Here is a 24,110-nt window from a genome sequence, read left to right as displayed (position 1 = left end):
ACAGACGGGAGACTCTGGCGGCTCAGGACAGACAGGAGACTCTTGACGGCTCAGGACAGACGGGAGACTCTTGATGGCTCAGGACAGACGGGAGACTCTGACAGCGCTGGGCAGGCGGGAGCACATGTAGGGAGAAGACGGAGAAACACCCTGGTGCGGGGGGTTGCTCTTGAGCACCGAGCCTGACCGACCTTACCTGGTTGAATGCTCCCCGTAGCCAGGCCAGTGCAGCGAGGTGGAATAGCCCGCACTGGGCTGTGCTGGCTAACCAGGGACACCATTTATAAGGCTGGTGCCATGTACGCCGGCCCAAGGAGACGCACTGGAGACCAGATGCGTAGAGCCGGCTTCATGGCACCTGGCTCAATGCCCACTCTAGCCCGGCCGATACGAGGAGCTGGAATATACCGCACCGGGCTATGCACACGCACCGGGGACACCGTGCGCTCCACCGCATAACACTGTGCCTGTCCGGTCCCTCTCGCTCTCCGGTAAGCACTGGAAGTTGGCACAGGTCTCCTACCTGAACTCACCACACTCCCCATGTGTCACCCCCAATACATTTTTGGGGCTGCCTCTCGGGCTTCCAGCCGCGCTGCCATGCTACCTCCTCATACAGGCGCCTCTCTGCTTTTACTGCCTCCAGCTCTGCTTGGAACGGCGATATTCCCCTGGCTGAGTCCTGGGTCCTTTGCCGTCCAGAATCTCCTCCCAAGTCCATCTCTCCAGGTATCGCTGCCTCTCCTGCTGCTGCCTGTTACCACGCTGCTTGGTGGGTGGTTCTGTAAGGGTTTTCGTCGGTGGAAGAAGGAGAGGACCAAAGCTCAGCGTGGTTAGTGTTCATCTTTAAAATAAGAAACTGAAGACTTCAAAAATACAAAACAACAAAGTGACAACCGAAACAGTTCTTTCTGGTGCAGACACAAAGACTAAAAATAAACACCCACAAAACACAAAGGAAAACAGGCTACCCAAATATGCTTCTCAATCAGGGACAGATAGACAGCTGCCTCTGATTGAGAACCATATCAGGCCAAACACAGAAATAGAAAATATAGAAAAACTAACACAGACTGCCCACCCCAACTCACGCCCTGACCATACTAAATAAAGACAAAACAATGGAATAAAGGTCAGAACGTGACAAGAAGGCTGTGTCTCAGTGCTTTTTGGCCTCCCATGAGATGGATTGTCATAACAGTTCATGTAGCTTCAGAAAGTACTTTTCCACATTGCGTTGTGTTTCAGATTGAATTTGAAATGGATCCAATTCAGATTTTTGGATCACAGAATACATATAATGTTAAAGTGTAATGATGTTTTTTAAAGTTTACTAGTTATTTAAAAATGAAAAGCTGAAATGTCTACTGTCAATAAGTATTCAATCCCTTTGTTTTGGCAAGCCTAAATACATTCAGGAGGAGACATTTGCTTAACAAAGTCACATAAATTGCACTGACATAATAAAAAAAAAATACTTCCTCATCTCTGTATCCCACATATACAATTCTCTGTAAGGTCCCTCAGTGAATGTCAAACACAGATTTAACCACAAAGACCAGGTATGTTTTCAAATGCCTCGCAAAGAAGGACATCTATTGGTAGATGGGTGACATGGTGAAATGATGGTGTATCAATACACCCAGTCACTACAAAGACACAGGCCTACTTCCTGACTCATTTGCCAGAGAGGAAGGAAGCCACTTAGGTATTTCACCATGAGGCCAATTGTGACTTTAAAACAGTTATAGAGTTTAATGGCTATGAAAGGAGAAAACTGAGGATGGATCAACAACATTGTAGCTACTCCACAATACTAACCATTAGTAATATTGCAAAAATGAGGCAAAGCAATTCACTTTTTGTAATGAATACAACATATTATGTTGGGGCAAATCCAATACAACACATTACTAAGTACCACTCCTCATATTTCCAAGCAGAGTGGTGGCTGCATCATGTTATTGGTATGCTTGTTATCATTATGTACTGGGGAGTTTTTCAGGATAAAAAAAGTAAAATCTGATTGTCTGCTTTCCACCAGACACTGGGAGATTCATTCACATTTGAGCGGGACAATACTCTAAAACACAGGACAAATATACACTGGAGTTACTTACCAAGAAGACAGTGTATGTTCCTGGTTGAGTAAAATGTTTGACTTAAATCTACTTGAAAATCTATGTCAAGACCTGGAAATAGTTGTCTAGCAATGATCAACAACCAATTTGACAGAGCTTGAATAATTTTAATAGAATAATGGGCAAATGTTGCAGAATCCAGGTGTGGAAAGCTATTAGAGACTTAGGTGCTTCTACAAAGTATTGAGGGGGTGTGAATACTTAAGTATATTTTCTATTTCTCTATTTCATTTTCAATACATTTGCAAAAACATGTTTATTTTTATATGTCCTCACCATGGGGTGTTGTGTGTAAAGCATTGTTTTTATATATAATTTGAATTCAGGCTGTAACACAGCAAAATGTGCAATCATTTAATGTATTTTAGAATGTACTTGGAAATACATTTTCCTACTATCAACAAACTATTGATAAGCTACCGATTACATAGTTATGTTTGGTTTTGGTATTCTGGGGGAAGGCTGTGGATTTCTGCCTAAGTTAACTTTCACAAGTTAAAAGTACATATTTGACCTTTAAATCGGACTGGCAATGAGTAGGGATAAGTATTCAAGAGAAACACAGCATCAAACAGAATATATTTTCACCGTGGTTAAGCCGTTCACCGACCCCCAACTTCTCAAGGTGGTAGAGAATGCCATTACAGCTGAAACAGAGACCGAGATGGTGGAGGTTCATCTCATTTTTGTGGTCGAAACCAATGTAGAAAGGGGGCAGAAAATGTCTACATTTATGGACAAGATGCTGAGCGAGGTCTTGGAAATCAAGGCTGCTACACCTCTGGTCATTGAGAAGGCCCACAGAGTCACGCCTGCACCTTAGAGCAGGCCCGGAGTGAAGGAAACACAGAGGTCAAGCACTATCATCAGGCGCTTTTAAATGAAACGAGATAATTCAGCTGTCGATAAACCAAGGGAGAACATTCTACAAGGACAAACGCACATCTATCTTCAATGGCTATTATTTGAAACTTTAAACATGAAACTATACTGCTGAGCTGTTGCAGAAAATAAAAGATTATATCGTGATCAATTGAGAATTGGCAGCCAAAACATCACATAGTCTCTGATGTTCCCTGCGAAGCTGCGTGTCACCCATGAGAGCAAGACCCACATCTTCTGTGCCTGATGCCGAGTCCTTCCTGCGCTCCGTTGGAATTACACCACCTTCCAGATTTGAGGAAAGGGTCCAAAAAATATACAGACTACAGTACAATATGTGGCAAACTGTTGGGCCAGTCAGAAGGACTCAAGGCCCAAGCAGTAGCCTAAATCTACCGCGGAACATTTTCCAATCCACATTGACTACTAAAGCGACCCCTTGTTCATAAGGACTAGAAACTATTTGGGTTTATGCTAATATTTTGTACCTTATTGCTGGACTAATTCAGCAATCTGTAACCTACAGCTTGTCTGGATGGTATTTTATATAAACTAGAAAAAAACGGTACAGCCTACTTTCATCATTCCCCTTTTCTCTGTGCTATAGAGTAAGGAGACATATTTTTACGTTGTTTCATGGCAATTGCATATAGGCTACCCAAGTGTAGGTTACTGTAAATATTATCCTAAAATTGCTGACCCTTTATTGATTATTGATTATTATTTACTGATTTAGGCAATGCTTTTGGATTACATTTAATTGCCAACATTTAAAATGTACTGTTTAGGACAACCTGCTTTGGAATGAGTGCCACTTTGCCTGCCTGCATATTATTATACATTTTCTTATAATATTATTTGAGTTAGAACCACATTTAATATGCTATTGGCTATATATGAGTGTATTGAATGTTTCATCCATGCCGGTCCATTTACGGGCTCCTCTCTTTTTTTTTGCATCCTTGCTACCATGAAACGATAGGTCGCTGAAGTGGAATTTGAAGTCAGATATGCTATAATATAGCCTGAAATGTTTCCACATTTGCCCCTCTACTGAGTGTTGTGAGGATCCCTCCTTTGTTTAAAGAACACAACACCACCCTGTGTTCTTCTTTTAATTTCACTGTTCAGTCTCCTTTAGTGTTGATTTTCTTGTTGTTCCTCTGTGTGTTTGTTGCTCTGTTTTGTTTGTTGAGAAACAAAATAGCATTTCTTTCTGCACTTATGGGTACAAGGAAAAGGTGCATTCAAATCAAGGACTGTAGTGATTGATATTTACACTTTATACGGACAATGACGTCACTTAATAACATTCAGATGTATAATGTGAAGTGCCTATACATGTGGTCAAATGGAAAACAATATTGACACAGCTAAAACAAATGGATTGTGACATCGCTCTCCTCCTGGAGACTCACTTATCAGATAACGAGCACAAAAGGCTTAAATGGGAATGGGTAGGTCAAACTTTTTTTCTCTCCTGACGTCTTTTACATTGAAAAATAAGGTAACTCATTCAGAGGGTCAGTTTGTTATTATTCAGTGCCCATTATTTGACATTCATTTAACTTTTGCTAATATACAGTATATGCACCAAATTATGATTCCCCACAATTTATTAATTGATGTTTCTTAGAGATCGCAAAGCAGTCAAATACACATTGTGTGGTTGGAAGTGACTTTAATTGCATTTTATATCCACACATGGATATAAAATGGTCCCATATTCAAAATGTCTAGAGCAGTTACATATCTCTGTGAAGAACAGGGGTTTATTAAAATTTGCAGAAAGTTACACCCAACATTAAAGATGATACCCAACATCTAATCCCTATGGCACTTACTCTAGGATTTACTTTTTTCTTATCCCTCAGATCTTAGCTCATCAGGTAGAAAACGGTATTATTAATAACATTACCATCTCGTATCATAGTCCTGTATCCCTAAAACGAAAGTTAAACGATTGACTTCCTGGTACATACATGTGGAGGCTGAATGCTTCTCTTCTTGGAGAAACTTGTTTTCAAAAGGTTATTTAAGCGGAACATTTTGTCAATTTAAATCAACGGAAGGTATCAGCCCGCCACTTTTATGGGAGAGTGCCTAGGCTTATTTTAGGAGTCAAATTATAACCTCTTCATATCTGTTCAAAAAATTATGTATAAAAAAACAAGAGAAGATTGAGAGAGAAATCTTAGAGGAAAGACAAACGAAACAAGGAACACTAATTCAGTTGACTGCAGCGAACGGAGAGCTTATTACGCTTCTTACTTATAAAGCTGAGGGTTCTATACTAGGACTATACTCAGGGAGACAAACCAGGGAAACTTCTTGCACTGCAACTGAAAAAGGATGCAGCTGAACAATATACTCTCGATATCAGAACTGTACTGGGCAAAGTTACATCTTGCCCAGGGGTTTATTGACATTTGCAGAAAGTTACACCCAACAACAAAAGTTACACTTTTTTCTGTTACCAACATTAAATTAGTTTGGTTTTGGGGAGCGCTTTTTGAAATAGAGTTGATATATGAAAGTCCAAAGTCCATTTTAGAACAAATGGGGATATGTTGCATTCTTTTTTGCTACAACGTGGAAATCGTCAAGGAGATTTTCTCTCGCCACTTTTATTTGCCCTTAGTATAGAAACTCTGATGAAAGCTATTCAAAGTGCGATAAACATTCATGGTCTGCAGGTGGGGCCAAAAGAACACAATATATCTCTCTATGCAGATGATTCCACAGAGGCTGAGACAACAATTTCAAATATATTTAAATTAATAGGTATGGTGCTACATCAGGCTGTAACATTTACGTTACTGAAACTATTGCAATGATGACATTTGTGCTGAAACCTCAAGCATCAAAGGCAACTACGCATTTAAGTGTGGACTGATACGAGCATACGCTACTTGGCTGTTAATGTTACGTCAGACTATGGGAAACTATATGCTTTGAACTCCCCTTCCCCCTGTGATTAGTAAAATCACTGAAGATCTAGGTGCAGGTCGGGTCTCTCCAGTGAAAATGAATATCTTACCAAGACTGCTTTATCTGTTTTCAATGCTTCTTCTAAAAACTTGCCTAAATACAGCAATAGGCACATTTTTAGGGCAAAATAACAAGGCTTGTATGAGTTATAAAAACTGCAGCTGTCCAAATTATTGGGTAGGCTTGGCCTTCCTAACCTTAAATTGTATTTCTGGGCTGCGCAACTTAACCACATGGCGTCATGGATTCAACAACCAAAGGATTTGTCATGGCTTAAAATTGAGAATCAGTATTGTGCTACAATGCCTTTACGTTGTCTACACTTTACAGCAGACCCTATTTCTGTTGTGAGCATTAAACCAAATCAAATGATCACTCATACATTGACGTTCAACACCAATATAAACTTATTAATGACATTCCTAGACACTCACCTACATTCCACAACCCTGCTCTCCTTCCTGCTTCCTAGAGTCTCAACTGTTGAAAGGCTCAATTCTTAAATAATTTCAAGATATCTAGGAGAAATTCATTTTATCCCATAGAAATGTTTATAGGTACATTCAAGTAAGGCAATTCTAATCAAAAATGAAATACAATTTTGGTCACTTGCGCCGAATACAAGAAGTGTAGACTTTGTCAGGAAGCGCTTACTCCCGAGCCAATTCCCAGCAATGCAGAGTAAAAAAATGGATTGTTAAAAAAGGATTGTTACAAAAAATTACTGAGCCAAATTATTTTATCAAGGGGAAAACATTGGGACTGTTTCAAACTTTTATCACAATATCATTAACATTCTAATATTATCTTTAGATAATCTTAAGAACTCATGGTATGGTGAATTACAGGTGCATATATCAGAGAAGAGTTGGGGGAATGTATGGAAAACACAATATAAAGCTACTACATGTAATCAAACAATGGAGTTCCAACTCAAAGTACTACATCGTCTTTGTATGAGCCCTGATAAACTTGATAAAATTAACAAATAAATATCGCTACGTGTTGGAGGCAGTGTGGACAAATAGTTACTTTATCACATATATTTTGGCAATGTCTGAAAATCCAGAGTCAATTTGGGAGACCTCTGTCCTCTCTAACTGCACTACCCCATCCCTCTCTCTTGCCTTCTCTTACTCCCCCTATTTCTGTCCCCTCCCTCACTCCCCCTTCATCTTGTCTTCCTCAGTCCCCCTCTCTGTCCCCTTTCTAATTGCGCTGCTCTCCTTGCTCTCCTAGTACCATCTATGCAGTGCGGTATTGAAATGTCAAGTGCTAAATTTCAATGCATATTAACTGGGTATGACTGAGGCGACGCCTGGTGTCTCCCTGACTCTCCGATAAATCAGCTGTCACAACGAAGGTCAGGGGGAGCGGTAGTGGGAAGAGACGAAGGAGAGAGAAGAGGAAGAAATAAGGTATGTGGGAGAAAGAGAGAGTAAGTGAAAGAGGGTTGAGGAAGAAGGGAGGGAGAGAGAGAGAGAGAAAGGAGGGGGGGCAGAGAGAAAGTGTGGCTAACAGAGTTTTCTGTCTTCATGAAGAGCTACTGGGTGGGTTTGTCTTTTTCTACACCCTACACTAAACACACCTGATTCAGCTGATCAAAGTCCGGAGTAGCAGCTGATTAGTCAAATTAGACATGTTTAGAATAGAGTTGGAACTAAATCCTGCACCCCCCCCCAAAAAAAAAAAAAAGATATTGACATTGAGACTTTTCCTAAAAATGTGATATGACATTGGAGAACACATTGGGAGGGATCTTAGACCATTCCTCCTTACAGAATCTTTCCATATTTTGATATCCTTCAATTCTAACCACAGGGTTTCAATGGGGTTCAAGTCCAGAGTCAGTGATGGCCATTGCAATATTTAGATTTTGTGGTCAATTAACCATTTATTTCTGTATTTTCATGTGTGCTTGGGGTTATTGTCTTGCTGGAAGATCCACTTCTGGCAAAAATGTCTCATATCCTCATATAGCCTCATATCATCCAAGATCCACCACTAGGGCTGTTGCGGTGACTATTAACTCCACACTGGTGGTTATGAGTCATGAAGGCAGTCAAATTCCATGTGTCCGTTTAGTCACGGTAAATAGGCTTCTCCAATCTTTGATGCTGCTGATGGTCATTTGGGTAATGAACACAAGGGGAGACAGGGAGCTGGTTCCAAGCGCAGGGCGCAGCAGGTGTTCATTGCAAAGGACCACATGAGGAGGCATGTAGCTGGGTCCAGGGGCATGCAGAAGGTCATACACAGGGGTCCAAAAGGGCAACAGTACAGGCAGGGAAAGACCAATAACGTAGTCCGGGATATCAGGCAATAGGTAGATAACAGGAAATCCAATAGGCTAAAGTACAGAAAGGGAATAGGCAAAAGGCATCGTTTGTGAAGCAGGCCAAAACTATCATAAACGGGAGGCGTAAATCACAGGGAAAAACAGAGCTCTGTAAGACGTGTGTCACAAAACAAACAATACCTCACAGTGATGGGGTGCAAAGAACTGAACTATATTGTGTGTGAACAGGTGATTATAATTCAGGTGATTGGGATCTGGAGAGTGAGCTGCGCGCTCAGGGGATCTAGGTGTTTGAGGGTGTGAGTTGGAAGCAGCCATTACAATTAGTAGCCTACCAAACTTGCTAACTGCCTGGTACTCAGCACTCTATTGTCCCAATTACTCTGACATCAATGCAAATGTAGTCGAAAATCTAATCCGGCACTTCTTTAGAGCCCATGAGCTCATGTTGCGCAACATTTCTAAAGGTTATGCAGTTGCGCTAGAAAACAGAGTGATGGCCAATAATAAAAAGAGCTTTCTATAGGCTAGGCCATCTATATTTAATTCTCAACTTTCCTAATATTAAGCACATTGTTTATCTTTACAACATGGCTGGCATGAAACTCAACCACGGGAAAAGCGTCCTCCATTCGCTATTTAAATGCATCAAGATTATGTATTTTTTCCCGCTGCCCCTGTTTCGAGACAGGTGCATGATAATGGTCCATTCTAAATCAAAACAAATTTCACACATATATTATTTAGTATATGTAAAGACAAGATTAATAAATCAAGAATAATCTGATGGGTGACAATATTAGCCTTTCACTTGTGAATTATATATTTTCACTTGTGAATGATGCCAGGATAAGAAACTGCATTTTCCCCCCATGGGCAAAGAAATTCTAAAGGAGTGATTAAATTAATTAACAGTAATTTTGATCCAAATGTGCAAATTGTACAAACAGATCCTCAAGGTAGATGAATTATTTTAAATATGTTATGTTAAACAGATATGGCTTCCAGCTTCAGTGATTTTTGCAGTTCGTTCCAGTCATTGGCAGCAGAGAACTGGAAGGAAAAGCAGCCAAATGAGGAATCGGCTTTGGGGTTGACCAGTGAGATATACCTGTTGGAACGTGTGCTACGGGTGGGTGCTGCTATGGTGACCAGTGAGCTGAGTTAAGGCGGAGCTTTACCTAGCAGAGACTTGTACAGGTGTGGCCAAAAGGTTTGAGAATGACAAATATTAATTTTCACAAAGTCTGTTACCTCAGTTTGTATAATGGCAATTTGCAAATAATCCAGAATGTTATGAAGAGTGATCAGATGAATTGCAAATAATTGCAAAGTCCCTCTTTGCCATGCAAATGAACTGAATCCCCCAAAAACATATCCACTGCCTGAAGATAGATGGGGCAATCAGTTCCCATATGGTGTCCAGGGCACAGCTGAGGGCAGAGGGTGGTCTATAGCAAGCGGCAAAGGTGAGAGACTTGTTTCTGGAAAGGTGGATTTTTAAAAGTAGAAGCTCAAATTGTTGGGTATAGACCTGGATAGTAAGACAGAACTCTGCAGGCTATATCTGCAGTAGCTTGCATCACCGCCCCCTTTGGAAGTTATATCTTGTTGGAAAATGTTAGCGTTAGGGATGTACATTTCAGGGTTTTTGGTGGTCTTCCTGAGCCAGGTTTCGGACACGACTAGGACATCCGGGTTGACAGAGTGTGCTAGAGCAGTGAATAAAACAATTTCAGGGAGGAGGCTTCTTATGTTAACCTGCATGAAACCACAGCTTTTTTTGGTTACAGAAGTCAACAAATGAGAGTGCCTGGGGACACGCAGGGCCTGGGTGAATCTCCACATCACCCGAGGAACAGAGGAGGAGTAGGATGAGGGTACAGCGAAAGGCTATCAAAACTGGTCGTCTAGTGCATTGGGGACAGAGAATAAAAGGAGCAGATTTCTGGGTGTGGTAGAATAGATTCAGGTCATAATGTACAGACAGGGGTATGGTGTTGTGCGGGTACAGTGAAGCTAAACCCAGGCACCGATTGATGATAAGAGAGATTGGCGCTAGTTATGCTGGGTGAGGTCACGTCATGTGTGGGAGATGGGACAAAGGAGGTATCTGAGGCATGTTGAGTGGGACTAGGGGCTCCGGAGTAAACTAAAACAATGATAAAAATCCTAAACAGTATACAAGGCATATTGACATGAGAGAGAGACAAAAAGTGAGGTATAAAGCAATCACAGGTGTTGATTGGGAGAGCTAGCTAAGACAACAATGTGTAAGACAACAAAAGCTAATCAGCTAAGACAACAACAACAGGTTAAATGGCGATGAGTGGGTAAAGAGGGTCGGTTAACTACACACATGGCCTGATTTCGCGGCAGGGGCCGACAGATAAACAAATGTAAACAAAATGGAGTACCGTGATTAATGAACAGTCCAGCAGGCATCAGCTATGTAGCCAACTGATCATAGGGTCCAGTGAACAGCAATAGATGGAGATGGGAAGCCGAAGAGTAGTTGTTACTACGCTAGAATGGGGGAGACACAGCATTTAAAGTTTATTAGGCCGGGGTAAGTAGAAGCGTCTGCTCCGACGTCCGGCAAAGGCCGGGTTGAAGGCACAGCAGATGGAGTTTCGTCGGCAGACCAGTTGTGGTAGTATGGCGGGGCACCGTGTCGTCAAAGGGTCCAAGCCAGATGGTGAAAGAGGTATTGTAGTTGTAGTAATTTTGTTTGCTAGCCGGGAGAAACGCGTGCCTCGCGGTCAACTGGTGCTAGCGCTGGGGCAAGGGCATTAGCTGCTATAGCCACTCAGTAGCAACTTGCAAGCAGCAATGATCCGATGCAAAGGTCCAGAGCTTACGGCAGGGAACCGGTGGAGCAGTGGATTTTAGCCGAGTATGGGGAGAGTCCGGGTGACCACTGAGTACGCCAGGAGGTGGGCCTGGCTCAGGGCTAGCTTCAGGGCTGGGTCACTCGATGGCAACTAGCTAGCTGTGATGATCAGGAGTAATGGTCCAGGGTTTACGGTGGGAGTTCGGCGTTGTAGTGGAGAAAACAGTCAGATACTGGTAGGATGGCAAGTATTATCCAGGCTAAAAAAAAGAGCTGGTCTCTGTGCGGAAGGTAAAGGCTGCTAGCAGTGGCTAACAATGACTAAATAGCTGGTAGATAATTATCTGGTTAACTGCTGATGGGCTAGCCTCTGATGGAGGTTCTGGCTATAAGGTAAAAACAAAATAGCGGTTCCGTATCACATTGGGTGAGGCAGGTTACCGGAAGGTATATTTAATTTAACAATGGAAAAGAGATTGGAAATAAAATGTAAATATATACAAAAAAAGACGAGAAATACAAAGTACACGAGAGGACGACAAAAGGCGTCTGCATTGCTACGCCATCTTATTTTTTATTTATTTTTTATAATAATGAAGATAAAAATTAAGATTTTTAAGAATTATCTTTGAAAGACAGGGTCCTGAAAAAGGGACATTTCTTTTTTTTTGTTGCTGAGTTTATATACTGAGATCATGTGACACAGATTGCACACAGGTGGACTTTATTTAACTAATAATGTGACTTCTGAAGGTAATTGGTTGCACCAGATCTTATTTTGGGGCTTCATAGCAAAGGAGGTGAATACATATGCATGCTCTACTTCTCTGTGAATTTCTTGAAACAAGTAATTTTTTTTCATTTCACTTTGGACTATTTTGTGTATGTCACATGAAATCCAAATAAAAATGCATTTAAATTACAAGTTGTAATGCAACAAAATAGGAAAAACGTGAAGGGAGATGAATACTTTTGCAAGGCATGGTTAGTGCCACGATACTGTAAATGTGCTATTCTGACACACTCCTGCCCTCAGATCATATTCTAACAGGCATCTGTTATTTTCAGTTTGCTAGTGTTTGCCTGTGATAAGCCACTGGGCTTGACTGACTGAGTGGGTGTCAACTATCCTCAAGGCTGGTGACATTTTCACGTAAACAGATATCAAACACGTAGCCCTGTCATAGGTCATTTTTCAAATGCCATCCCTCCCTCTCCTTGTCTTTCTTTTTCCCTCTCTCCAGCTCTCTTGTTTTCTTTCTTTCTATCTCTCACTCCTTCCATCTCTCCCTGTCCCTCTCTCTCCCTCTATCCCTTTCTGTCTCTCTCGTTCCACAAAACATCCATACAAAACTTTGATGGCAGGTTGAGATTGAAACGTATTTGTCAAAGAACAGCATAGGGACAGATTTTTTGGCTGTTATGGATTTGTGTTGTCAGAGACGCCATTTAAACCCTTTCTGGGACAAAGACAATTTGGCTGTCAAACTGGTGAGCTGAAAGGAAAGAGAGAGGGAGAGTGGGGGGTATTTTGGGGTGGTGGGAGTGGGGAGGGTGTAAGGTAGCATTGTACAAGGATAAGGGAAACAGAAACAGAGAGGAGAGGAGGTGAGAGCTGAGAGGGAGGGAGGAATGGTGAGAGAGGGTGAAGGGTAGGGGGTTTAAATGCCGGTTGATTGAACATGTTTCACTTGTGTGGACAGCAGGAGAATATTGCTCATATTACTTCAGCTCTCTCCATCTCTCTCTCGCTCACTTTCTCTCCCCGTCTCTACCTACCCTCTCCCATCTCCATCTCTCTTCCCTCTGTCTCTGGTAGTGATCGCTCCAATCTAAAATACCTTTAATTGATCCTTCTGTAATTAGTCAATGACAAAAGATGCTTTGGCAGAATTGGAGCATAAACATGCCTCAGACACAATTTGCTGGATCAATGGATGGCAGAGAGGGAGAGAGGGATGGAAAGAGAAGAGGGGAGGGTGTTTTCTGGTCGGCTTAGCAAAGGTAGCGAGAGAGAATGTGAGAGAGAAGGAAAGGGAGAAAGAGAGAGAGGGATGGAGAGATGTTTTTAAGCACCGCCACCTTGTCGGATTGAGGCGGGGAGGCCGAGAACACTGCGGATCAAAGACTTTTCAAAAAGCTTTTTTTTCTTCACCCCTCTCTCTCTCTTTCTATTTCTCTACTTTTTTTTCATGAGTTGCAACCTCATCTGCTCAGCTGGAGAGTTTTGAAACGATAGGTGTGTGTGTGTGTGTGTGTGTGTGTGTGTGTGTGTGTGTGTGTGTGTGTGTGTGTGTGTGTGTGTGTGTGTGTGTGTGTGTGTGTGTGTGTGTGTGTGTGTGTGTGTGTGTGTGTGTGTGTGTGTGTGTGTGTGTGTGTGTGTGTGTGTGTGTGTGTGTGTTTGTTTGAGGAGTGTCTTGGTGTGGCAGAGTCTAAGGGGATGAGAAGTTGTGCTTACTATAGTGTCTACAAGATAATAAGGGCTCTAAACCTCTTTTTTCCTATGTCTGTATGTCCACAGGGCTATGAGGTGCGCAAGATAAGAGCCATTGACCAGGATCTGGGGAGACCAAGAGGCATCGGCTACACCATCATCTCAGGTCTGTCACAATCAATTAGTTAATCAATCCCCATCACACTCACACACTCACTCACTGCTTATTATTGGGTGTTAGGGTTGTAAACTAAACATTGCTTTTAGAGTTGAACTAATCATACCAGATCATACAACATACAATACTATCAGAAGCACAGTGTTCTTTGTTTCATGTCTGCAGGCCTTACCATTGCTGAGATATTACAATGTTTGTGTCAGTATTCTGGGTCAAAGTGTCGCAGGACATAATGCACAGGTCAAAGGCAAAGCTTTTTTTTCCAAAGATGGCACCACAATGACACAGGTGGACTAAGATTAACAAATATCAACTCAAATATCTCAAGATATGAATGTCCTATCAACAGGACTTTTTCAGGGGTTATACAATAATATGAACATGTTAAATTGAATCTTTCCGCTGACCAGGTAGATACAGGGTGTGTGTATGATCCCTTACTGATGCCACCTGTTAAATCCACTTCAATCAGTGTAGATGAAAGGGTGGATTTTTGTCTTTATGCCTCGCTTTTTGTCTCTCAACTTGATACAACTGTGAAAAGCATTGAGGTCAACATGGGCCAGCATCCCTGTGGAATAATTTTGACATTTTGCAGAGTCCATACCCCGACAAATTGAGGCTGTTCCGAGGGCAAAACGGGGCTGCAACTTAATATTAGGAACTGTTCCAAATGTTTTGTACACTCAGTGCATATGTACTGAACAAACATATATACACAACATACAGTTCAGGAAAGGAAATCAGTCAATTAAAATAAATTCAGTAGGCCCTAATCTATGCATTTCACATTCCTGGGAATACAGATATGCATCTCTTGATCACAGATATCTCAACGAAAAAGGTAGGGGTGCAGATCCTGGTGAGAACGAGGAGCTTCCCTGAGACGGTTTCTGACAGTTTCTGCAGAAATTCTTCGGTTGTGCAAAACCACAGTTTCATCCGATGTCTGGTTTGCTGGTTTCAGACGATCCCGCAGGTGAAGAAGCCGGATGTGGAGGTCCTGGGCTGACGTGGTTACACATGGTCTGCGGTTGTGAGGCCAGTTATACGTACTGCCAAATTCTCTAAAGCGACGTTGGAGGCGGCTTATGGTAGAGAAATTAACATTAAATTCTCTAGCAACAGCTCTTGTGGACATTGCTGCAGTCAGCATGCAAATGTATCGCTCGCTCAAAGCTTTAAACATCTGTGGCATTGTGTTGTGTAACAAAACTGCACTGTATTTTAGAGTGGCATTTTATTTTCCCCTGCACAAGGTGCACCTGTGTAATGATCAAACTGTTTAATCAGCTTATTGATATGCCACACCTGTCACGTGGATGGATTATTTTTGGCAACGGAGAAATGCCCACTAACAGGGATGTAACAAATGTGTGCACAACATTTGAGAGCAATACGCTTTTTGCGTGTGTGGAAAATTTCTGGGATCTTTTATTTCATTTGTTCTGTGCATTCTCTGATCCTTTGAGTGGGTGGAAAACATGCCAGTTCATGCTGCAAAAGCTCTGATACATTTTGAGGATGTCCTCTGGAAGTTTTCATACAGTAATTAATGTGTAATTCTATGGAAGGAGATGAGAACCATGAGCCTCCTAGGTATTGTATTGAAGTCAATATACCCAGAGAATTACAGAACAGCTCCACCTTCAGAGTGCTGTTTATTTATTTATTTAATTTAACCTTTATTTAACCAGGCAAGTCAGTTAAGAACAAATTCTTATTTACAATGACGGCCTACCGGGGAACAGTGGGTTAACTGCCTTGTTCAATGACAGATTTTTACCTTGTCAGCTTGGGGATTCGCTCCAGCAAACTTTCAGTTACTGACCTAACGCTCTAACCACAAGGCTACCTGCCGCCCCAGAGGTAACCGTGGACCTTCATTGCAAAACAGTGTGTTGTCATCAATTATTTGGTTACATGTTGTATTGTTTTGTATTGTTTTGTCAAAAAAGAACAACTTTTTTCGAAGGTAGCACTATATTTATTTGAATGGAATTTACTGAGGAGGATGGTCTTCCCCCTTCCTCCTCTGAGGAAACTCCACTGCTAAAGGCACAGTAACATGTGAGGTCACTTGTCTAGTCAGTCAGTCAGTAATTGCTACAGATGTGCTCAACAGTGCTTGAGCAGAATGTATAATGTTGGAGCTCAATGGTCAACACTGTGTTGACTTTAATGTTCTGGACAAATCCTATCTTCATGTCGCACACGTCACTTTGGCTCTCTCTTCTCCTGTAGCTCCAAGCAATCGGTCTCCTTCACTATGTCTCCCATTAGCTCCTCTGTCAGAAACAGCTTGAATCACTCTGCTGCAGAAGGAGATGGCAAGGGGCTTTGCAGGAGGGGTGAAATGGCTAGCGGCCTTCCAGCTACCGCAGACCCACCGTTGGCCTACCTCCATCACCACCAGCATCTTCAGGGGGACCTGGAACATCATCGGTGGTCAGGGGGGCCTCTGATTGAGGGATTCCTCACTTTCATACTCAGACTCATTGTCAGAATTTACTCATTTGTAAATTGTCTCCTTTTGAAAGACATTGCTAATGCTATGGCTTAGCCCACTAGCTACAGCAAAACATGTTGTAAAGGAAACCACAAATTAGCATTTACTATATTATTGGACAAGTTCGTAGTATCTCTCTCTAATTTTTTTGACTGGGCATGTTTACCGATGATAGGAAAGGACCAGTGTCAGTTCAGAAAGGTTATTAACAGTCTAAAGTTAACAACAAATCCATTTGTCTGGTTTCTTCCACACATAAATGCGTTATGAGTTATCGTGTTATGACACTTTTCACAGGAAATGGGGAGTGATAGAGAACAGAGGACACTGGTGGGAGGAGCTATAGGAAGACGAACTCATTGTAATGGCTGGAATGTATTAAATTGAACGGTATCAAACACATCACACATGGAAACCATTTCAGCCATTACGATGAGCCCATCCTTCTATAGCTCCTTTCACCAGCTTCCTCTGATAGAGAGATACATTATAAACATGTAAAGGCATAGTATCATGTAACGTGTGTGTGTGTGTGTGAGTCTGTGCCTGTCTGCCTGCGCACACGATGTGATGTGTGTCAGAGACATTACATTTTACCAACCCACGACTAAGTTGTGTTACAATACCTTTAGGGCCCCACCAAAGTTAGACAGACAGAGACATAATATCCTGTAAATCAACATACGTGAGTGAGTGAGTGAGTGAGTGAGTGAGTGAGTGAGTGAGTGAGTGAGTGAGTGAGTGAGCGAGTGAGCGAGCGTGCATCCTCGGTGATGTGCTTCATGTCTTTGTATCCCACAAAGTACAGAAACTTCAAACAGAACTATCTTCCACATACTGTACAGTATGTACTGCAGCTGAAAATGACTATTTCCAGCCAGTCTGTATTTGTGCTGTAATGCTAGGAGACCTACTTTATGGTTTTTTGTTGTGTGACTCAAACCGAGTTGTGTGGGTTAGGGTGGCTGGGCCCGGTTCTTTAGCCTCTTAGACCACAGTGGACAGAGAAATAGAAGACAGTTTCATCAACAATACTGTATATTACAAAAGTAACTGCAAATCAGTATAGCTAATTTTCCCCCAACATCGGACACCCCCTACCTTCGGACACTTTCTAGCGGTTGGAGGACTAAATCACCTCGAGCTAAAGATTTAAATGGACTGGAAAATAACGGTAAGTTTTGCGACTAAAGACACCCTTCTAGCTAGCTGACCACCGATTTGTATTGCAATTTATGTAAGTTAAGTTAGGTTTTGAGAGTTTTCTAAAAAGTCATATGAATACACATGTTGTGGGACACGCTGTATATTGTACAATTTGACTGCGCGTCAGACCACACATCATTTAACTTTTTACCTCTGAAATATAGCTAACACATTTGCTAATGTTGCTAGCTTGGTTGCTAAATGTTGATATAACTGCTAAGTAAGCAAAAAGGAAAATAAGTGTTAGATAATACATATCATGAAAACAACTGAATGTTGTCAAGCTTTACCGTATCAAAATTGGAGTCTTCTGACGGGGGTGTTTTGCACAATCTGCAAAAATATTTTTAGAACTTTGAACCATTCACTTTTTTTCATCTTACAACAGCTGCGTAGAGGCAGTATTTAGTAAAATGTTACCAACCCACGACTATGCATCAATATTAAACTAATTGGGACAGTATTTGTTTCAGATAACATCAAACAAAAAACATAGTTACACTTTCAATTATTGTGAAATCGTTCATCACCTTTCAATGCCTTAACTTTGACATGTAAATGTTTATACATATTCAGATTGAGCTATCTTTCTAGAATGTGTATAATATGCCAAGTTATTTAGCTACATGTATTTACCACCACAGCATGGAGAAAGCCAAGAGGAAGCAGTGGAGTGAGATGGACATGTTCCACGCCATGGAGGACTGCGGGGCAGGGATGGCTATCCGCCAGGCTGCCGTGGTTAGACATCTTTTGTTTTTAGGAGATTACCACGTCTATATGAATTTTATCTGCTAGTAACAGTTTTATTTTATTATCTACCAAGGTGCATGGCGCACCTCGGCAGATCCTGGCGGACAGGCTGGGAGGCCGGGTAATCCATGGTTGTCGCGGTGGACCACCCACATTGCTTGCACCAGAGGATGAAAGTTCACTGGTACAGTACTGTATCTACAACGCCAGCCATGGGTTCCCCTTCACCAGACAGAGGATGATGAAATATGTAGGTATTTGGGGTTCTATTTGTTGTGTGATGTAAATTTGGATGTACACATCTATTTTCTCAAAACATAAAATGAATCTGTAAAACAAATGATGATAAATTATTTGGTTACAACACTGAATATGTTGGTGAAGAACCATTTTTTAAGAGTCCACAGGAGGGTGCACCGGACTACGCAATGAAAGGTTGATAGGCAAGTAATTTTTTCTTACCAGAAGACTAGCCAACCAGTCAACTATCTAGTAAACACTTCGGATACGAGATTGGTGTCTCATTTATTTAACTAAATTAAAATAATATACATTTTTATTGAACAAAATAGTAAGGTGGCCAATAACTGGGGACAGTGTGCCGATAATACAGAAAATATTGTTTTACTTAGCGGCTTATCAAAAAGCTGATAGTAGTAGTATTTATACTGAAATGTAAAAAATGGTAATTGCTAACCCGTTAGCTAACATTTTTACCACACCAATAATAACAAAACATGGATGGCTTGATCACAAGATAACACAATTTTGAAGGTAATATATTTCTTAAACGCTGTTGAATATGCTAATAGTACAGGTTACTAGCTAGGTTACAGCAGGACGGACACATACTGCAACTAGTTTCAACCAATGAGAAAATAGAGGATGCATATCGTACAGTAAATTTGTCATGTTTTGTCATTTATTATCTTGTCTTGTCCCTGTGCTTCCCATTCTATTCGTTTCCCTCTGCTGGTCTTATTAGGTTCTTTCCCTCTTTCTATCCCTCTCTCTCCCCCTCCCTCTCTCACTCTCTCGCTCTCTCTTCTCTCTATCGTTCCGTTCCTGCTCCCAGCTGTTCCTATTCCCCTAATCAATCATTTAATCTTCCCACACCTGTTCCCGATCCTTTCCCCTGATTAGAGTCCCTATTTCTTCCTTTGTGTTCCGTTCCTGTCCTGTCGGTTCCTTGTTTAGAATTCACCGTGCTGTGATTGTGTATCGCCCTGTCGTGTCGTGTTTTCCTCAGATGCTGCGTGGTGAGCAGGTGTCTGAGTCTGTCTGGTTCGAGTGCCTTCCCGAGGCAACCTGCTGTTCACCTGCTGTTCAAGATCGAGTCTCCAGTTGGTCCTCGTCATTTCGAGTGAAAGTTGTGTTTTTTTTGTTTGTATTCACTTTTCTGGATTAAAGACTCTGTTTTCGCCAAGTCGCTTTTGGGTCCTCTTTCACCTGCACGACAGAAGGAACCGACCAAGGAATGGACCCAGCGACTTCAGACGCTCGTTACACTGCCGTCGAGATCCAAGGAGCCATGCTCGGCAGACACGAGCAGGAATTGTCTGCTGCTCGCCATGCCGTGGAGAACCTGGCCGCTCAGGTTTCCGACCTCTCTGGACAGTTCCAGAGTCAACGTCTCGTGCCACCTGTTACTTCCTGGCCTGCCGAGCCTCCAGAACCTAGGGTTAATAACCCACCTTGCTACTCCGGGCAGCCCACTGAGTGCCGCTCCTTTCTCACGCAGTGTGAGATTGTGTTCTCTCTCCAACCCAACACATACTCTAGAGAGAGAGCTCGGGTTGCTTACGTCATTTCACTCCTTACTGGCCGGGCTCGAGAATGGGGCACAGCTATCTGGGAGGCAAGGGCTGATTGCTCTAACAAGTTCCAGAACTTTAAAGAGGAGATGATTCGGGTTTTTGACCGTTCAGTTTTTGGTAGGGAGGCTTCTAGGGCCCTGGCTTCCTTATGCCAAGGTGAACGGTCCATAACGGATTATTCTATTGAGTTTCGCACTCTTGCTGCCTCTAGTGAGTGGAACGAGCCGGCGCTGCTCGCTCGTTTTCTGGAGGGACTCCACGCAGTGGTTAAGGATGAGATTCTCTCCCGGGAGGTTCCTTCAGATGTGGACTCTTTGATTGCTCTCGCCATCCGCATAGAACGACGGGTAGATCTTCGTCACCGGGCTCGTGGAAGAGAGCTCGCATCAACGGTGTTTCCCTGCTCCGCATCGCAACCATCTCCCTCCTCTGGCTCAGAGACTGAGTCCATGCAGTTGGGAGGGATTCGCATCTCGACTAAGGAGAGGGAACGGAGGATCACCAACCGCCTGTGCCTCTATTGCGGAGTTGCTGGACATTTTGTTAATTCATGTCCAGTAAAGCCAGAGCTCATCTGTAAGCGGAGGGCTACAGGTGAGCGCAACTACTCAAGTCTCTCCATCTAAATCCTGTACTACTTTGTCGGTCCATCTACGCTGGACCGGTTCGGGTGCTACATGTAGTGCCTTGATAGACTCTGGGGCTGAGGGTTGTTTCATGGACGAAGCATGGGTTCGGAAACATGACATTCCTTTCAGAGAGTTAGAGAAGCCTATGCCCATGTTCGCCTTAGATGGTAGTCATCTTCCCAGTATCAGATTTGAGACACTACCGTTAACCCTCACAGTATCTGGTAACCACAGTGAGACTATTTCTTTTTTGATTTTTCGTTCACCGTTTACACCTGTTGTTTTGGGTCATCCCTGGCTAGTATGTCATAATCCTTCTATTAATTGGTCTAGTAATTCTATCCTATCCTGGAACGTTTCTTGTCATGTGAAGTGTTTAATGTCTGCCATCCCTCCCGTTTCTTCTGTCCCTACTTCTCAGGAGGAACCTGGCGATTTGACAGGAGTGCCGGAGGAATATCATGATCTGCGCACGGTCTTCAGTCGGTCCCGAGCCAACTCCCTTCCTCCTCACCGGTCGTATGATTGTAGTATTGATCTCCTTCCGGGGACCACTCCTCCTCGGGGTAGACTTTACTCTCTGTCGGCTCCCGAACGTAAGGCTCTCGAGGATTATTTGTCTGTGTCTCTTGACGCCGGTACCATAGTGCCTTCTTCCTCTCCGGCCGGGGCGGGGTTCTTTTTGTTAAGAAGAAGGACGGTACTCTGCGCCCCTGCGTGGATTATCGAGGGCTGAATGACATAACGGTTAAGAATCGTTATCCGCTTCCCCTTATGTCATCAGCCTTCGAGATTCTGCAGGGAGCCAGGTGCTTTACTAAGTTGGACCTTCGTAACGCTTACCATCTCGTGCGCATCAGAGAGGGGGACGAGTGGAAAACGGCGTTTAACACTCCGTTAGGGCATTTTGAGTACCGGGTTCTGCCGTTTGGTCTCGCCAATGCGCCAGCTGTTTTTCAGGCATTAGTTAATGATGTTCTGAGAGACATGCTGAACATCTTTGTTTTTGTCTATCTTGACGATATCCTGATTTTTTCTCCGTCACTCGAGATTCATGTTCAGCACGTTCGACGTGTTCTACAGCGCCTTTTAGAGAATTGTCTCTACGTAAAGGCTGAGAAGTGCTCTTTTCATGTCTCCTCCGTTACTTTTCTCGGTTCCGTTATTTCCGCTGAAGGCATTCAGATGGATTCCGCTAAGGTCCAAGCTGTCAGTGATTGGCCCGTTCCAAGGTCACGTGTCGAGTTGCAGCGCTTTTTTAGGTTTCGCTAATTTCTATCGGCGTTTCATTCGTAATTTCGGTCAAGTTGCTGCCCCTCTCACAGCTCTTACTTCTGTCAAGACGTGTTTTAAGTGGTCCGGTTCCGCCCAGGGAGCTTTTGATCTTCTAAAAGAACGTTTTACGTCCGCTCCTATCCTCGTTACTCCTGACGTCACTAGACAATTCATTGTCGAGGTTGACGCTTCAGAGGTAGGCGTGGGAGCCATTCTATCCCAGCGCTTCCAGTCTGACGATAAGGTTCATCCTTGCGCTTATTTTTCTCATCGCCTGTCGCCATCTGAGCGCAACTATGATGTGGGTAACCGTGAACTGCTCGCCATCCGCTTAGCCCTAGGCGAATGGCGACAGTGGTTGGAGGGGGCGACCGTTCCTTTTGTCGTTTGGACAGACCATAAGAACCTTGAGTACATCCGTTCTGCCAAACGACTTAATGCCCGTCAAGCTCGTTGGGCGTTGTTTTTTCGCTCGTTTCGAGTTTGTGATTTCTTACCGTCCGGGTAGCAAGAACACCAAGCCTGATGCCTTATCCCGTCTGTTTAGTTCTTCTGTGGCTTCTACTGATCCCGAGGGATTCTTCCTTATGGGCGTGTTGTCGGGTTAACAGTCTGGGGAATTGAAAGACAGGTTAAGCAAGCACTCACGCACACTGCGTCGCCGCGCGCTTGTCCTAGTAACCTCCTTTTCGTTCCTGTTTCCACTCGTCTGGCTGTTCTTCAGTGGGCTCACTCTGCCAAGTTAGCTGGTCATCCCGGTGTTCGAGGCACTCTTGCGTCTATTCGCCAGCGCTTTTGGTGGCCGACTCAGGAGCGTGACACGCGCCGTTTCGTGGCTGCTTGTTCGGACTGCGCGCAGACTAAGTCGGGTAACTCTCCTCCTGCCGGTCGTCTCAGACCGCTCCCCATTCCTTCTCGACCATGGTCTCACATCGCCCTAGACTTCATTACCGGTCTGCCTTTGTCTGCGGGGAAGACTGTGATTCTTACGGTTGTCGATAGGTTCTCTAAGGCGGCACATTTCATTCCCCTCGCTAAACTTCCTTCCGCTAAGGAGACGGCACAAATCATTATCGAGAATGTATTCAGAATTCATGGCCTCCCGTTAGACGCCGTTTCAGACAGAGGCCCGCAATTCACGTCACAGTTTTGGAGGGAGTTCTGTCGTTTGATTGGTGCGTCCGTCAGTCTCTCTTCCGGGTTTCATCCCCAGTCTAACGGTCAAGCAGAGAGGGCCAATCAGACGATTGGTCGCATACTACGCAGCCTTTCTTTCAGAAACCCTGCGTCTTGGGCAGAACAGCTCCCCTGGGCAGAATACGCTCACAATTCGCTTCCTTCGTCTGCTACCGGGTTATCTCCGTTTCAGAGTAGTCTGGGTTACCAGCCTCCTCTATTCTCATCCCAGCTTGCCGAGTCCAGCGTTCCCTCCGCTCAAGCGTTTGTCCAACGTTGTGAGCGCACCTGGAGGAGGGTGAGGTCTGCACTTTGCCGTTACAGGGCACAGACTGTGAGAGCCGCCAATAAACGCAGGATTAAGAGTCCAAGGTATTGTTGCGGCCAGAGAGTGTGGCTTTCCACTCGCAACCTTCCTCTTACGACAGCTTCTCGTAAGTTGACTCCGCGGTTCATTGGTCCGTTCCGTGTCTCCCAGGTCGTCAATCCTGTCGCTGTGCGACTGCTTCTTCCGCGACATCTTCGTCGCGTCCATCCTGTCTTCCATGTCTCCTGTGTCAAGCCCTTTCTTCGCACCCCCGTTCGTCTTCCCTCCCCCTCCCGTCCTTGTCGAGCGCACCTATTTACAAGGTACATAAGATCATGGACATGCGTTCTCGGGGACGGGGTCACCAATACTTAGTGGATTGGGAGGGTTACGGTCCTGAGGAGAGGAGTTGGGTTCCGTCTCGGGACGTGCTGGACCGTTCACTCATCGATGATTTCCTCCGTTGCCGCCAGGATTCCTCCTCGAGTGCGCCAGGAGGCGCTCGGTGAGTGGGGGTACTGTCATGTTTTGTCATTTATTATCTTGTCTTGTCCCTGTGCTTCCCATTCTATTCGTTTCCCTCTGCTGGTCTTATTAGGTTCTTTCCCTCTTTCTATCCCTCTCTCTCCCCCTCCCTCTCTCACTCTCTCGCTCTCTCTTCTCTCTATCGTTCCGTTCCT

General features: G+C 43.6%; 1 protein-coding gene across 2 annotated transcripts in view; it reads left to right on the top strand.

The window, feature by feature from the left end:
* The window catches only part of LOC124048539 (cadherin-23-like), a 548,925-nt gene that overhangs the window by 219,240 nt on the left and 305,575 nt on the right, over window positions 1-24,110 (top strand). For both annotated transcript variants that reach the window (XM_046369416.1, XM_046369417.1), the window contains exon 9: window positions 13,668-13,746. In XM_046369416.1, coding sequence (XP_046225372.1) covers window positions 13,668-13,746 — 79 coding nt within the window. The remainder of the gene's footprint in view (window positions 1-13,667; window positions 13,747-24,110) is intronic.

Source organism: Oncorhynchus gorbuscha, linkage group LG11 (assembly GCF_021184085.1).
Source record: "Oncorhynchus gorbuscha isolate QuinsamMale2020 ecotype Even-year linkage group LG11, OgorEven_v1.0, whole genome shotgun sequence".
Classification (NCBI taxonomy): domain Eukaryota; kingdom Metazoa; phylum Chordata; class Actinopteri; order Salmoniformes; family Salmonidae; genus Oncorhynchus; species Oncorhynchus gorbuscha.
The sequence above is the reverse complement of the archived record's forward strand: the minus strand, read 5'-3'. Positions and strand labels throughout refer to the sequence as shown.